The 15,571-nt window shown below is 42.9% G+C and overlaps 1 protein-coding gene across 5 annotated transcripts; it reads right to left on the minus strand.

Annotated features, from left to right (window-relative positions):
* Positions 1–1,141: 1,141 nt before the first annotated feature.
* Positions 1,142–10,907, minus strand: SLITRK4 (SLIT and NTRK like family member 4). 5 transcript variants are annotated; one of them, XM_054641670.2, is made up of 2 exons: positions 10,586–10,907; positions 1,142–7,859 (listed from the first exon to the last, which is right to left on the minus strand). In XM_054641670.2, exon 2 carries the CDS (start codon positions 7,807–7,809, stop codon positions 5,296–5,298), a length of 2,514 nt encoding a protein of 837 aa, XP_054497645.1. In that variant the 5' UTR covers positions 7,810–7,859; positions 10,586–10,907; the 3' UTR covers positions 1,142–5,295. The 5 variants fall into 5 exon arrangements, with proteins under 5 accessions (XP_054497645.1, XP_077041926.1, XP_077041927.1 ...); XM_077185811.1 differs by lacking the exon at positions 10,586–10,907 and adding an exon at positions 10,176–10,465; XM_077185812.1 differs by lacking the exon at positions 10,586–10,907 and adding an exon at positions 10,105–10,120.
* Positions 10,908–15,571: the final 4,664 nt, after the last annotated feature.

Below are 15,571 nucleotides of genomic sequence, written 5' to 3' on the forward strand. Positions count from 1 at the left end.
ATAAAGCAAGATTATATTACTTTTCAAGTCAAAAATTACTTATTTTTATTTCAATGATGGATAGATCTTGTAGTTCCTGCTTTTTTGTTCACCAGGGTAACAGCAGTTTTTACTCCATTAAAGTCTGTTCAGCCAGTCTGGATTTCCATTGATAAATTTTTGAGAAGAGTTTGTCCCTGAGCAACAATATTCTTATTTTTGTTTTCCAACACAGCATCAACCATAATACATAAGGATGAGTGAATTGAAATTGGAAATAAAAACTAATAATGACAAAACATATTAACAGAAAACTCTCAAGTTCCTCTGCATTCAGGAAAGCAGTGCACACTTATTATCAAAACATGAATAATTAATTCCTGGTTCTCGAGTTTTCCTTTAGAAAGAAATTATATGGAATATTATATGTAGGCCTTTCTCAACTAATGCTGTGGGTTTGTTCCTAATGTTACACTTCAACTAGAAGTGAAAAAAATCTGTATCAAGTCCTGATTTTCCAGTCCATATCCCATTCTGATTCATACTCACTGCCTTTATAATGCATGTTAAACCCTGCACAACAGGGAATGCTTAATCTAAATGTAATTCTGTTCCTGCTCTTCTCCCTTGCCATGAAGATTTTTATGAGGCTTTGTAAACCATTTTAACTACAAAATATAAATTTGGAAGTTAAACTACCTAAAGGTATCTTTGCAACTTTCAGTTATAAAACCAACCTAACCAAATGAAATGGTAGATGGATGGGTGTTTTTGCTTCTTCTAAGGACAAATTAACTTTTCTTTCCCCTGAAAAATTGTTATTGAAAATGACTAATAAGAAGACAGCAGAATCAAAGCTAATGCCCCTAACATTATGTAATTGTTCCTCTAAGCACTTCTGGGTTGAAGAACTGAGAATCCAACTGAAAACTAAATTCTGCTTGTGGTAGTAATGGAAAAAAAGTCACTGATTTTGGAGGGAATATTTGCACAACAGGAGGAAGAAAGATTTTGTTGGACAACAGAAGATGAGGAAAACCTTCTAAACTAAAGAAAAAATTGTTGATATGGTTAAAAAACATTACTGCATAACTGCTTTACAGATTCTCTCTCATCCATATACAAATAATCCAAAAGAGAATATCACAGGCACTTAACAAAGTCTAGTTTCAGAAATACAATAGTACCAAACAATTTTATTAATATTTCATACAAATTTTGAAGTCAACACTGACTAGTATTTTGATATTGATGAAGGCAAACAAAATTGATAAACAATAGGTTTCTGTGTTTTACATTGGACTGGATGTCATAAGTAACTGCCTAAATTATAAACTAACCTAAAATAGTAATGATCAAAACAGGGTAAAGCCAATACATTTTGTTTTCTTTACTTTATTTCAAAATAGAGTGATTATAAATACATTCTTGTTATATTTCCTTCCTAACTCTTTGGATGCAACCAAAAAAAAAAAGTCTCACTGTGCTCATTTCATACAATATCAACATACAAATCATGCAAAAGATATTATAGATATTATACCACCATCAAGTTCTGGATGTTTTTTCTTGATTCTGAAACATTTGTTAACATTATTCACAAGGCCATGCCTTTATAATTTATATCATCATTATGGCTTTAAAAAAAAAAGCATTTAAAAATATATTTATACTAGATTGTTGCATTATTGTCAATCTTGAACACTAAATGCAAAACATAAATCACCTGTTCTTGTGTTCTTGCACCGCGGTATTTGCTGTCTGATAAAATTGCACAATTTTTTTTCTTTTTCAAGGAAACGAGTACACTTTATTGATTTCATTTAAAAATGGAAACTTCTTTATAATACAATGGAGACAACAGATTATGCCAACACCTTCACTGATTTAGTTTATGTCTATGGGTCTTAACAGCCATTTTACAAGCATGGCCACTCAAACCAATATAATGAACAGACAGACCCGTTAAGCCACACCCAAGAGTCACCTTCTCAGAAAGACTGACCAGAGATTTGAATGGACATCACACTAAAACTGCTGTGCAGACACATACACCGTTTCCAAACATGGAGAAAATAACCTGACACTAAGGTTGCCATTCAAAGTAACAATTTCACAGAAAAATAGTGTTCTGCCAGCTTCTGCATTCTTCACTCACACTATTATGCCTACATATTGCACCATACATTGTAAAACACTTAGGGACAATTTCTACAGGAAGGTCCAGATTGTGCAACCTTTACTGATGCTGGTGAACCTACACTCAACTGCATAACCCCAGACGAGTCTCTGGGCTCTATGGATTATATACAATGGTTCTGAGCTGGCTTGTTCTGAAGTCAATGACAAAACTCTAGCTAAGCCCCACTCTTGGGCAGGTATCTAATTATTATCTCATGAATAGTACCCCTGCACATGATTTAGGTTGAGGTGAAATGCTTTACTGGAATTGGGGCCTCAGGGATCAGAAAACTCTGACCCAGTGTAATGGTACAGCATAACAGTTCAGTTCTTTTGATCAGCAAACAGAAGACACCACTCCAAAAACCAAAAAAAAACTCAAACAAATTAAAAATACCAAACCAAAAACCCAGAAAGAACACCCCCAGAAAACTTCACAACACAAAATGAAATTAAAAAAGCCTCATTTTTTTTAGCTTAGGAAGGATGATCATTTATCTCTGTTCTTTTGACTCAGGGCAGCACAAGTCACAAGCACATCAGTTTTACCATCACTTAGAAGTAATTCCTTACTTGCAATTTTTAATATTTTTAGCACATTGCTCTCAGGAGGACCATACAGGACATGCCAGTGAGTGTGTCAGACACCTTCTGCTTTGGCAAACCCCAGTGAGCTTGGACCCATCCTCGAGGCCACACAGCTCTGTGCAGAGCAGACCAGGACCTGTCACCCTCAGCCTACTGAAGGAGCCAGCAGAGTCCACCTGGTCAGTGCACCATGGACACTCCTTAATCCACAGACAATAAATAACCTCACATGTTCTCATCCAAAACTTAGCCATGCATTATTGCATCATTGGCGAACCAGGAGCTTTTTATGCCAGAACTGCATGTGTACGCAGTATCCATGTCCTCAAAATCCCCATGACATTCTGAATCAAGTTAATTATTGTGCATGGATAGAGGCAGCTTTTTAAAGAAACTCAGCCATTAATTCATCTCTTGCAATTTTATTATCTGAAGTCATGTATATACTATGCAGTATGGAGAAAAATAATAAAACCAGTCTCTTTCTAAGCCAAAAGAGCATAAACAAATGTCTGAAAGTAGAGAAATGTTTTATTTGCTTTCCCTTAAATAAAGAGGCAGTGCTTTTTTTTTTTTTTTTTTTTTTTGGTCTATTTTGATAAAAATATACTGCAGGCTGTTTGCCAAGTATCATTCCAGAATAAAAATTTCAACTCAGTGTCACAAAGCCCTGAAATTAGAGGTTTATATTGGAAATAGCTGACACAGCCTTCTTCACAGTATTATTATTGTGTCTTGCTCTAATTTTTGCTAGCATCAAATTCATGAAAAACGTTCATGTTTATATCCTACTATCTTAATTGACTAATGTATTGATTATAAAAGGTAAGGAGGGGTAAAGGTTCTGAAAGCAAAGGAGATAAGAGGGTCTTATCCAAAGATCATCGAGTCAAAGAAATTTTGTTAATCTCATCTCATAGATTTGCTCTAGGATGCTTTACCAATGTATCTCCATTCTCATGTCCAAGTACCATCTATCAGTGAGATACAATGGGGATTTTCCATTCTCCTACCTTTTTTCCTGGCTATTCAGATTCAGCTTTCACAAAGGCAAGCTTTTACTCTCTAGTTGTGAGCTACACAGTCCTCTGAACTGAGACCACTATATCCATTTTGCACTGTGGTTTTGAACAGGATTTGCCATATTGTTCACTGCTCTGATCAGGTTTTGCTGACTAAAAGCAGCCAGAGAGATAAGAACAGAAAACTTCTGCATGTACAATAAAAATATTCCCCTTAGCATGAATTCCTGTAAATGCTTGTGAAAAGTATTCAGATTAAGCTGTATAGAGACCTGAAAAGCAAGAAAACTGATGGCAAGTAACAGCCTGGGACACAGTACTAAAAAACTAATCAATCTATTTCAAAATGCACCATTGGTAACAGATCTGAAATAAGGTAATATGCTAATCTCACGAGAATAGTACAGAACAATTTTATTATTATTATTACCATTATTATTATTATCATTATTATCTGATCACTTAATTCTGGATGATGCTATACATTACATCCCCGGTTGCTGTTTGGTATATTGTTCTGGTTTTATTTATACTGAATGATTAATGCATTGTGATCAGGAAAACAAGTCAGGCATATTAAATACATATTAAGGAGTACATATTTTTTCCTATGTAGTATACAAAGTATTTCATAAATATGAATTATATTACAAAAATAATTTCTGCTACGCTCACACAGTAAGCACTTTGACAATTTTGGACAACCTGTTGGGGTTGCGAGAGTTTCACGTAACTGAGAAGGAGCTCTAGTTTTAATTAGAGATGAGTCTTAGAACAGATTCTGCATAAATATCAAATATTTTCTTCAGATGTCACGAATACTGCAGAAGTCAGGTTGAACTATTTTCTTTCTTTCTCTCTTTTTTTTTTTTAATTTTCTGTATAGACATGTATGCTTCAAGTGGTCAGATTTATTTCATAGGTATGTAATGCATGGTATATTTTAAACACAATTTAACATTATAATTCCAGTGGTTTCAAGATGCAGCCCATAAATGTAACCAATTTACACATACTATTGAATGTTCTCTCTTTGCATGCTTGTTACTTTCCAGGTAAGCTTTAAACAGTGTCATTAGAACACCACAAATCAAAGGATTACTCCAGTTCCACCAACTTAAATCCACGTGCAGGATGAAGGACCCAGCTGAAGTACAAATATCAGTACCAGGTTTCTTGTGTTTGTTCTAACAAATCACAAGGAGACGATGGTTTGCATTTGAGATACAAAACATATATGCCTCTTGAGGTTAAATTCAGTGTAACGTGTATAAAGCATCCCTTTGGCAATAGAGTTTGCAGTATCCCTACAGGATTCCACAGGGCATGAGCTTTATGGAGTAAAATCTATTAAGGAAATTCTCCTCTACTTGACAAATCATACACGGCTACAGTTAATCAGACACCCTTGGATACACCTGCCTCTATGCCTATCAATATAATATAGTATTTGGAAGTTAAAAGTCAACAAAAGGCACTTTCATCATTAAATAAATGTCCTCTGTAGGCAATAAGATTGTATGACCTATATTTTATTCAAAGCTGTTTGTTCTTCAAGGACTTGTAGGTAGTCAGGTGAACCTTGAAGTTTAGCTTTTAGTTCAAAATATTCACTTTTTCTTTGTTCTACTACAATTTTACTATGATTACCACCTATTAGAGATTTCTTGGCTTTTTTGTCTTGCAGTTTCTCTGGGTAACGTATTTCAAAGCCACTGACCCCTATGCTGTTGTATTCCTTTTTACTTTCAAGAAAATTTTGAATAAATACATTGGAATCCCTTCCAGGGAATAACTCATCCAGTTCATCGATTGTGCTAAGTCTTTTTCTGGAATCCACATGCAATAAATCTTTCTCCTTGTCATTCATATTTCTCAGAATGACTTTTTGCCCTGGTGGGTCAGCAAACGTGAAGCCTGTTTCAGACTCTTTCAAGCCACAGGTATGACTTTTGCTCATCTGCTCAATGGTTTGAGGAATGAAGGCCTCTGCACCCAGTCCATCTTTTTTGTTTGACTTGTGATCGTGCTTTCTTAGCTGCAGTTGCATAGAACTGCACTCTTGGTTTCCAATCCCTTCATGCTTTATGGTTGGTTTTTTGTTGCGCCGAAGCACAAAAACAAGAAGACAAAAAGCAACAAACACTGTTAAAATCAGCACAACCAATATGCTCAGGATTAGGATGGACAATGGAACTGGGCCACCAGGAGGACTCCGGACCGGTCCCGGGGGTGTGGTAAAAATAACAGCAGGCATGGGACTAGTGAACAGAGCAGATGGCTTGTTTAAAAGTTTAGGACAGAGAATCTCATTTTTCAGAGACTTAAGTTCTATGTTAGCAAACTGCACAGGTGTCTCACATTTCAATTCCTTCACCACAATACCGTCATTTAGCTTCTCAAGCCACAGTTTTAAAGCAACTAAATCACAAGTGCAGTCCCACGGATTACCTTCCAAATCTATTTGTGTAAGAGACTTTAGCTGATCAAGAACACCACTTACAGGTAAATACATGAAGTGATTGTTCCTCAGATTCAGCCTAGCAAGTGGTGCACCAGCAAAAATATAGGCTGGCAAGCTTCGCAGAAGATTGTTGTTCAGGTAGAGCAACTGCAAATTTGGCATTAAGTCAAAGGTGCCTGCTAGGATTTCTTTGATAACATTGTATTCCAAATACAGATACTGCAAATTGTGGAGGCCAGCAAACATCTCTGGGCTCAGACGCTCTATCTGATTGCCATTGAGGTACAATCTCCGTAAATTTGTAAGGTTGCGGAAAACATCTCCTTTGATCACTGAAATCCGATTGCTGCCTAAATGTAGCAAATCCAGCCCCTCAAACTCAGCGAAATCTGTAGTATCCACATCCTTAATATAATTGCCATTTACATGCAGTTTCTTGGCATTTAAAGGTTTTGGTACGAGTTCAGCCATCGATTCTATGTTTCTTTCTTGGCAATTTACGCTTAATCCCAAGTCTGAAGGATGAGTTTTGCAAACACAAGGGAGCGGACAAGGAGTTAAAGGAGGCACCCTGGTCTGGTAAGATACGATCTGACTGAGATTGCGACTGGACAGTGCTTTGCCTGCTACTATCCCCGAGATCTTGGAAGGATTTGTAGTCTTTGGTGCCTTTGTGACTAATCTGTGCACTGATGTTTGAGTGGTGTGGCCGTTGGGTGTGCTGTAGCCGGGCTCCAGCTGCGAGGGAGGCAGGATGCGCACGTCAAAATCACTCCCTGTCCCCATGGAGCACAGCTCCTGCTTATTGGTCTCTTTCAGCAGCCTTCCGTACAAGTCACTGGGTGTTTCACAGATAGCCTCTCCAATGTAGATGTTATAGGGCATGTTCTCCAGCCACGCTTTCAAAGGCAACAAATCACAAGTACAATTCCAGGGGTTGTCTTCCAGCTGCAGTTCAACAATTCGCCCGATGTGTTCCAGAACTCCAATGTATGGCAGCTTCTGGATTCGATTCCCCCGTATATCCAGATGGGTTAGAGAAGCAAATCGAAAAATATTATCGGGAAGGAATGAAATCAGATTGTCATTAAGTATCAGGACTTTCAGCTTGTGAAGCTTATTGAAGGCTCCCCGTTCAATAAACTTGATTAAATTGTAGTCAGCTTGGAGATACTCCAAGTTCTCTATGCCAAGGAAAGTGTCAGCCCGGAGAATCTTTAATTCGTTGTTGTTCAAGTGCAACTGTTTTAATGCACTAAGACCCATAAAGGCCCCTCCCTCAATGTTCTGTAACTTATTATTACCCAGTTGCAAGGACACTGCATGTGTAAAATTAAGAAAGGAATTTGGATATAGAATAATTAGCAAGTTGTTTTGAAAGTTGAGGTGGTAAAAATTAGACCATGGTGGTTTAAGCTGATTTGGTCTGTAGACTGCAACCTTCTCACAGTTGACATAGAGTACATTCTCAACTGACACACAGGAGCAAACATTGCAAATTTCCACAGATATATCAGCATCTGCAGTTGTAGAAGAAACTGGAGATGACAGAACCAGAAAGAGCCACAGAATCATCTTCTTATGATCAGCAAGCAACTTTAGGCTCCTGAACAAAGATAAAGAATCTAAAGAAGAAAGAAGGAAAGAAAAAGAAAATGTTTTTCAGTTGACATTGTTCCAAAACGTCACATGGGTTAGAAATTGTATACCACTGAGCTACTGTACCTGCCAAGTGTTATAGATAAACTACAAGAACTGAATTTAAAATAACATGAAAGACTTTAACAACCAAACAAATGCATGGGAGCTGGGACGATTTCAAACACAGAATGTAAATTTCTGTAGAGAAACACAAATAACTCTCAGGTCTGTCAAAAGTATTTCTCTCTCTTGTACATGCCAAGCATGCATAACTAATAAAGTAAAATAACCAAAGGAGATTCCAATTTTATGCATATTTACTCCCCTCAATTGTGGACTGCTCATATGTTGCTGTGCATTTCAGGGATATTAAACACAAATGCTGGTGTTATGCATGCCCAAACATCTAGGATGGGATAGCACAATATAGAAGGGATGGAGATGCTGACACTAAAAAGCAATGCCAATGCTCAGTATATGTGTATAAAGCAACAGCACATACAGATGTATCACTATGATAAAGATATTCACTCAAGGGCTACATAGGCATGCACACACATTGTTTCTGTCACTTCTGATATCTAGTTTAAATAAGTAGGTGGTAAACTGACTGCAGAAATACAACTATTCACAAAATAAGATCAGCTCTGGGTGACCAATGGAAGCACTCAGACATGGAAGAAGCATGCACAAGCACACAGCCCCATCCCCAGGAATAACAACACACTGACTTGCAGGGAAAAACAAAATCACAATTTGCCAGTCTGACACTATTGAAATCTGAGAACTATTTTTCCCCCCTAAAACATTATGTAATTTGCTCTTAATCCTGCATTGATAAGAACCCTTTGCATATAGTCCAGCCAGCTGAACTGCCATTTTTTACGCAGAAGAACTCGAGCCACAGCAATTCCTCTGAGTTATAAGGTAGGGTTTTTTCCCCCCGGTTTTTTTAATAAATCAGTCAATAATCAATACATTGCACACACACACATTCCATCTTCCCATTACCCCCATTTCCCAACTTGTCCCTTTCATTTCCTGATGTAGAAAGCCACTGAGCTGGCAGGAGAGAGCCAGAATGAAAAGTGGAGAAAGCAGGAGCCAGCTGGAGGGAGGAGAACCGGGCTGGAGGGAGACACAAGGGGAGGATGCGCCGGGGGTCCTGGCAGGGAGGGGAGAGGAGGGATGAGGAAGGACCTCAGGACAGAAGGACAAAAGAGAGAGGAAAAGCACAGAGGAGAGAGGATAGGATGAGAGGAACGGATGGCCGAAGGAAGGGGTCAAGGGGGCCGCTTTCGGGAGAAGGGGGAAGCGGAGCAGCGGCTGCCGATGCCCGCAGGCTGCCGACCCCGGCCGCGGCGAGCGCGCCCCCAGGGGCGGACCGGTGTCCCCGCGCCCCCGCCGCTCCGTCTCCCTCCCCCTGGCAGGCGCCGTCCTCCCGTATCCCTGCCTCGCCCACGCTCGAGTCCCTCTTCTTCCTCAGCCCCGGGGCCCCGGCCGGTGCGGAGCGGGCGGGCTGCGGGCGCTGCGCGGGGCTGGCGGCGGGGCGGCGAGCCCGGCCAGCAGTGCCGGCACTACCGCAATTTTTTGCCGCATCCGGCTCGGCCGGTGCCGGCTCCCCTCTGCCGTGGGCGCCCCGTCGCCCTCTGGCTCCCGGCGGGGGAGGGCGGCAGGGGCACAGGCGCGCTCGCACATCCCGGCCGGGAGCGGGCAGAGCGCGGCGGAGCAGCCCCGCATCCCCTCCGCCGTCCCTTCGCAACCAGGCACGGCCGCGCTCCCCGCCGCTGAACGCACGGGCCCCCCCGCCCCGGTACCTTTGCAAAAGTCCAGCCCGCAGCAGAGCCACACACCCCCTTCCCCAGCCCCACTGCGCAGATCCTGCCCCCCCGTCCCTCCCACACCTCCGCCGGCTTTTCCGGGCCGCCCGGCCCCGGTGCCTCCACTCGCCCGCTCTCCCGGGAAGGATGGGAGAGGGCAGCGCTGCGCCTGGTGCCGCTGGCCGGGGCTCCGGGAGAGGCGAGCGCGATGGCAGAGAGGCTCCGGCAGGGAGCCACTGTCGCCTCGTCGCGTGCACCCCCGCCTCCCCCCACCCCACCCCTCGCCGTCTTTAAAACAGCACCGGTAATTATTATAGCAATGAAAACAGAACCTTCGGAATGATTAAAAGAAATTAAAACGCCAACGCACGGGCGGCCCCGCCGTGCCCCCACCCCCGCCCGCACTCACACGCCCGGCGGGCGCTCGCCGCCCTCGGTGATGCTCCCGGCTCTCCGCGGCCAGCCCGGCACCGTCCCTACCTCGGCGCCCGGGGTCGCCGCGGCTCCGCTCGGCTGCGCTCCGCCGCTCTCCCCGCCAGCTCCGGGCTCCGGCGGCTCCGCGCACGCCGCGGGCGGCGGGGGCAGCCGGGGCGCCCGCCGGGGCCAGCACCGCCGGCCGCGCGGAGCGAGGGCAAGCCCGGCGCTGCGGAACCCCGCGGGCTCCGCCGCATGCAGCAGCCGCCCGGCTGAGCCCTGCCCCGCCGCGGTCCCCCGCACACATGCGGGGAGAGGATCCCTCTGCACACGGGCGCCCGCTCCCATCGCACTGCTCTCGCCCACCCCCTGCACGCAGCGAGCCCCCTCCCCTCGCCACACGCACACCCGCACACACACACACGCACGCACACACACACACACGCGCATATACAGACACACATGCACGCACGCACCGAGCGCTGCTCCGCCGGGGAGGGAGACGCCGCTCCGGGGCAGCAATCCCGGCGCATCGCCACGGCCGGAGCTTCTCCCGCAGCCCGGAGGCGCCGTGCCGCCGGTACCTTTCCCGGGGAGCGCTGCGCCCCCGCGGAGCCCAGGCGGGGCGTGCGGGGCGGGAGGAGCCCCCCGGGGCGGCGGGAGCGGCGGGGCCGCGCCGGGAGCCGCGGCGCTGCCATGGGCGGCAGAGGCAGCCACAAGTGCAGCCCCGGCCGGGACGGGGCCAGGGCGGACCCCGCGCCCCGGGAGCCGCAGGGCAGCGCGGCTGAGAGAGCCGAGCGGGGAAGGAGGGAGAAGGCAAGGAAGGACTCCCCCCCTCTCTTTTCTGGTGATCTCCCCTCCCGACTTGAAACAAAAGTAGAGGTGGAAACTGAGTGGGCAGGATGGTAACATTTGCTGCATTTAATGTGAATTGCAATTATGGAGCGAAATCGCTGAGAGGAGACATACCCGAGCCGTTCTTACGACAACGCAGCTATTTGTCTATCTCATTCTTTGTGGTTAGGTGAAATTCCTTCTCTGCGTAGGTAACAGCTGCAGTCTGATGGAAAAAATCCTCAAATGTTATGCACCGGTGCTAAACAGATTCTGCTAATTAACAACTCCTATTGACTCTAGCTTTCATAATACACTTTAAAATGGTAATGAATACCCTCAAACAAGGTGACATCGCATTCCGAAGCAGAAGAGTCAGTTAACCAAATGAAATCTTGCAAGGGGAGTTCAACTGCTTGTCCTTTACCACGAATGCTAACGTGATCCAGTTAGAAAACTGTTTATGTGCTGTACACATACCGGTTGTGAGTGCTAGTTCTGGGCAATAAACGCCAGGGAATGGAAAACAGCAACTGCTTTCTTCATTTACTGAAATGAAATAAATAGCTTGCTCCAAAGGCTGACTGCATCTAATTGAAATAATTGCAGAATGTTATTTTGCATTATGCGGTTAGACTGATACCTGAAAACAAATGCAGCTGAGACATCAATAATTTGCATATCACAACACAACTGAAAGCGATCTGTGATTAATATTCAGCCAATTAAAAACTGAAGTCTTTAAAATGTAAACTCTCTTAATTATTGAGCCATTAACAAAGTACTGTTCACATAAAAGGGGATGTGTGTATATAAAGGGCCCAGTTTAGCAGGATTTGCATATAGTTTAAGCTGAATTTTTCAAACATTTTTAAAATAATGAATTGGAGAGCAGAGGTCTAGAATAAAATTCATTTAGGAAGATAGCTGGTTTATAACTATTTTAGCAGCAGGCACAGAAATGCAGGTGTAAAGATCAAGATGCCAGTTTTGTTTAATCAGCAACCTTATCTGGATGTTAAACTAATTCCTTGCTTATTTAGTAGGTGAAAGAGCATTTTGGCAGTTTCAAAGAGATCACTGCTCCCACCACATTCAAACAACTACTCAGAGACTGAATTAAACATCAAACAAGAAGCATATTAAAATACTGTATCTCAACCAAGTAAACTGTGAAATGAATAAGTATTTGAGAACTGAAATAACAGTCTAAGTAAATAATTCTTGATGTTTCTGTTATAAGTGGCTATTCCCAATGGTGTATGTTTATGGTGTTGTAGAACTTATCTGAGAAGGAAACTTAGTTATGCAGCACAATTTCATTATTAGGGTTTCAGTATGTCATATATTTCTCTTTCTAATTTACAGTCATGAAAAATAACTTCTCCTCCAAATCTTAAGTGATTCCTAAGCTACTTGGCCTAGCCTATATCATGTCAAACTCACTAATATTTAGGCTTACATGTCAGGGCCACCATCCAAAGCAAGCTGAGGGGAATTTTAAAGTATAACATAAGCACAAGTTAAAGTCAAGACTGGGATCCAAGATGATGATGTGCTTCAGGAATAAAACACTTTAAGGGGTTACATCCTAGAATCACTTGGTTGCACCCATTTTCTGAGATCCAGCTTGAGGTTCTATCACTATCAGGAGACATTTTCTGTATAGGCTGATGGCAGATAGCAATTGGAAGACAGCAGAGGCAGACAGGGCAAGTTGGAGTACCTGGCCTGGTTCCCTGAAGTTTACAAGATTACTTCAGGCTACACACCATGCCCATTTAATGTCATCTCTAACCTTTTCTTAAATTTCCTCCTGTGATGGAACCTCATTCATCTCTTTTGATTTTTCCTCCTGTCTGTTGTTTGCCACAGCAGTGTGTATTTTTTCCTTCTTCAGCTTATCAAAAGGAGAGCAAAAGCTAACAGGCAGACAGATTCATAACAGGGTTTTCTGCAGAGAGAAGTAGCTGGAGAAAAGGTAGAAATGTGACATATTCTACTTCCCACCCAAACAGACACACTCAGGGTAGCATTCAGTATTGTATCAACAATTAGCTTGTTGATAATACCTAATAAGTAGAAGGTCTTGGGAGAGAAAGGTACATTTTTACTCCTGGATACTGGCATTCATCATTAAATCTCCTCAGAAATTACAGAAGCCTGTTTATATTTTGTTTCCTTTCACATTTTTGTGAGATCTAAGCAAGATTTTCTTTTAAACACACAGACATGCTTGGTCACCTACCTCTCCCAATTTAATTCTGGGATGATGCAGGAACTTGAGGCTGAAACTGAGCTTTAGGTGCATCCAAAGTCTGTCAGGAGGAAAAGCTTCCTGTAACAGAGTCATCAAAATGCAGAGGCCAGTTGAGATGCTGAGACTACTGCTCCCAGCAGGAAACCTTGGAGAGCATTTTCCTCAAGCTGCTTGGCACACATGCACACGGGGCTGCAGCTGAAGGGAGGACAGTTCTGTGCAATACCTTGCCTTGTTTTCTCATCCACAGTCATTTTCTGAGCAAGGAATGAACTGACAGGAACCAGGAGCTAAACATCCTCCTCATTCCTGAGCACTTCCAAGTGCAATTCAAGATGCAGTACCTGCAGTCAGGCTGTATGTGTGCACACAAGTGGCAGAGAAGAGGTGCCTTCCATACATCTGCCATCATCCTACCCTTATGTTGCCTATGGATTTGTGTGCATCCTAAACGCTTTCTCCAGAGGCACTGCCTTGCACTTCTCTGCTTTCTCTCCAGTTTGTCTGTTGTCATCCTGAAAATCAAAAAGGATTAGTCCTCAGCAGTGAAAACTAACCAAAGATGCCTATGACCCACACAGCCCTGGTTCTTCAAGTCAGAAGACCAAGACAAGAAATTGCAATTCCTGTGAGCAGCAGAGGAACAGTCCTTTCTTGGTCATGTCTGCATGTCTACTGGACAGCAGTGAGCAAGCCTTGTGTATCCAGATGGCAAAAACACACCTGGGAGAGAAACAGTGTGCAGACATATGTATTTGGGTTGTTCTGTTTGAAATATTCATGCCAGGAGTAGAAATTCTTATAAAAGATTCTCTGGAAATTAGTGTGAATCTATTTTGATCAGACTCTAATTTTATGTAAACACTACATGCTACACCTTCCTTTTCCCAAAGAATGGTAAAAATAGCCCAAGAGTTAATATTTTGTCCCTTCACACAGTGCCCAGGTAAAGAATAAACTGTTTTGTTTGAACATGTGGGAAGCTGGTTAACAATTCTTTGAAGAGGAAAGCAAAGGTTTGTGTGGGCTCTGTGTGTTGCTGGGGTTTCTGTGGTTAAGCAATTTCAGTTTAACAGGTCTACAACAAGTTCCTGCTTTCATATAGATCAGTAACAACAGCCCTACTCAGCAAACAACATCCAACACAGCAGAGTACAGAAATGACTGTGCAGTCTTCTAAAAAGTCTTCAATTAATAGGTCATAGCCTTTTTTAGGAGGAGAGAAATCTCAAAAATCCACCAATAACTTCACCCAATGTCCACATCTGGTCTGTATTTTGCCAGACTGTCAGTTAAAAGCAGGGGAAGAAGAGCATCCTTGAGAACTCTGTATGTACTGGAGTGAGTCCCAGCATGTTCATCCTTTTAAAGACACAGTGGGATAGGAAACAGTGCAAGTCTGCAGCAGACCCAAGGCAGAAGCACTGTGGGAGAGCTCTGTGCTAAATAAAGTGGAAGAAACTGTCAGATACATGTCTCTGCTTGTCTCTGTATTTTTCCCACCTCATTTCCTCCATTTTATCCAGGACCCTTCCTCAATATGCAACAAGTAACTCATCACCTGTGTCCAGGAAACCTGAGGAGTCACTGCAGTGCCTTCCACAGGGATTGCTGGGGTTTTAATTCCATCATTTGCTATTCATTTGCAATAAGTCATTGTCTTGAATGCTTGATCAAGGTCATGATGCTGGTAGTGGGTTTTCTCATCAGTTCTCTTTGTAAACTCAGCCCATGGGGCTGTCCAGCTCCATAATCCTGTGCTTGCCAGCTTTCCATAACTGCAGAGCTGTCAGAGCACAGTGGCAGGCATTTAATTTCACTAAGTTCCAAAATGTCCTGTACCTTACTTATTTCTTACTTATTTTCTTTCTCTGTGCTCATCTACCCAGCGGTGGTTCACCCTCCAGCTCACTGTCAGAGGCTAAACCCAAGCTTGGCCTATTCTCTTGACTCCTGGAACAACCAAAATTGGGAAATCAGGAGACAGAGAAAATTTAGGAAAATAATTGGTAAAGAACTCATGGGGAATATTTTTCTATAAGGTTTTATGATATAAGGTTAAATGTAAAACCTGCTAGCAACTGCTCTTTTCCTACCCACCTCATGTGGAAGCTGCTCACTAAATGATTTCTCAAGATGAGAGATATATTTAAAATAAGGATCCTGTACTAGAAAACTCTGACATAATTGAATACACCAAATCATGAAATAACAGTTCATTCTCCCTTAGCAGACAGCCTATTAACCAAATAAAAGAACTGCAGAGAAAATTTAAAGAACCTTGACTGTGGTTGGAGATGTTAGAGGATAAGAAGGGGAGAAAATGTATTGTGTTGCAAGACTTGTTTCTTTCTTTGCTGCTAATAAC

This window comes from Agelaius phoeniceus, chromosome 14, assembly GCF_051311805.1.
Source record: "Agelaius phoeniceus isolate bAgePho1 chromosome 14, bAgePho1.hap1, whole genome shotgun sequence".
Lineage (NCBI taxonomy): Eukaryota > Metazoa > Chordata > Aves > Passeriformes > Icteridae > Agelaius > Agelaius phoeniceus.

Excerpts from the sequence above, each read along its gene's own strand:
- SLITRK4 (XM_077185811.1), bottom strand. The coding sequence starts at position 10,416 with ATGTGTGCGGGGGACCGCGGCGGGGCAGGGCTCAGCCGGGCGGCTGCT. Across the intron at positions 7,860-10,175 it reads CGGCGACCCCGGGCGCCGAG|ATTCTTTATCTTTGTTCAGG; the intron begins GTAGGGACGGTG and ends TTTCTTCTTTAG.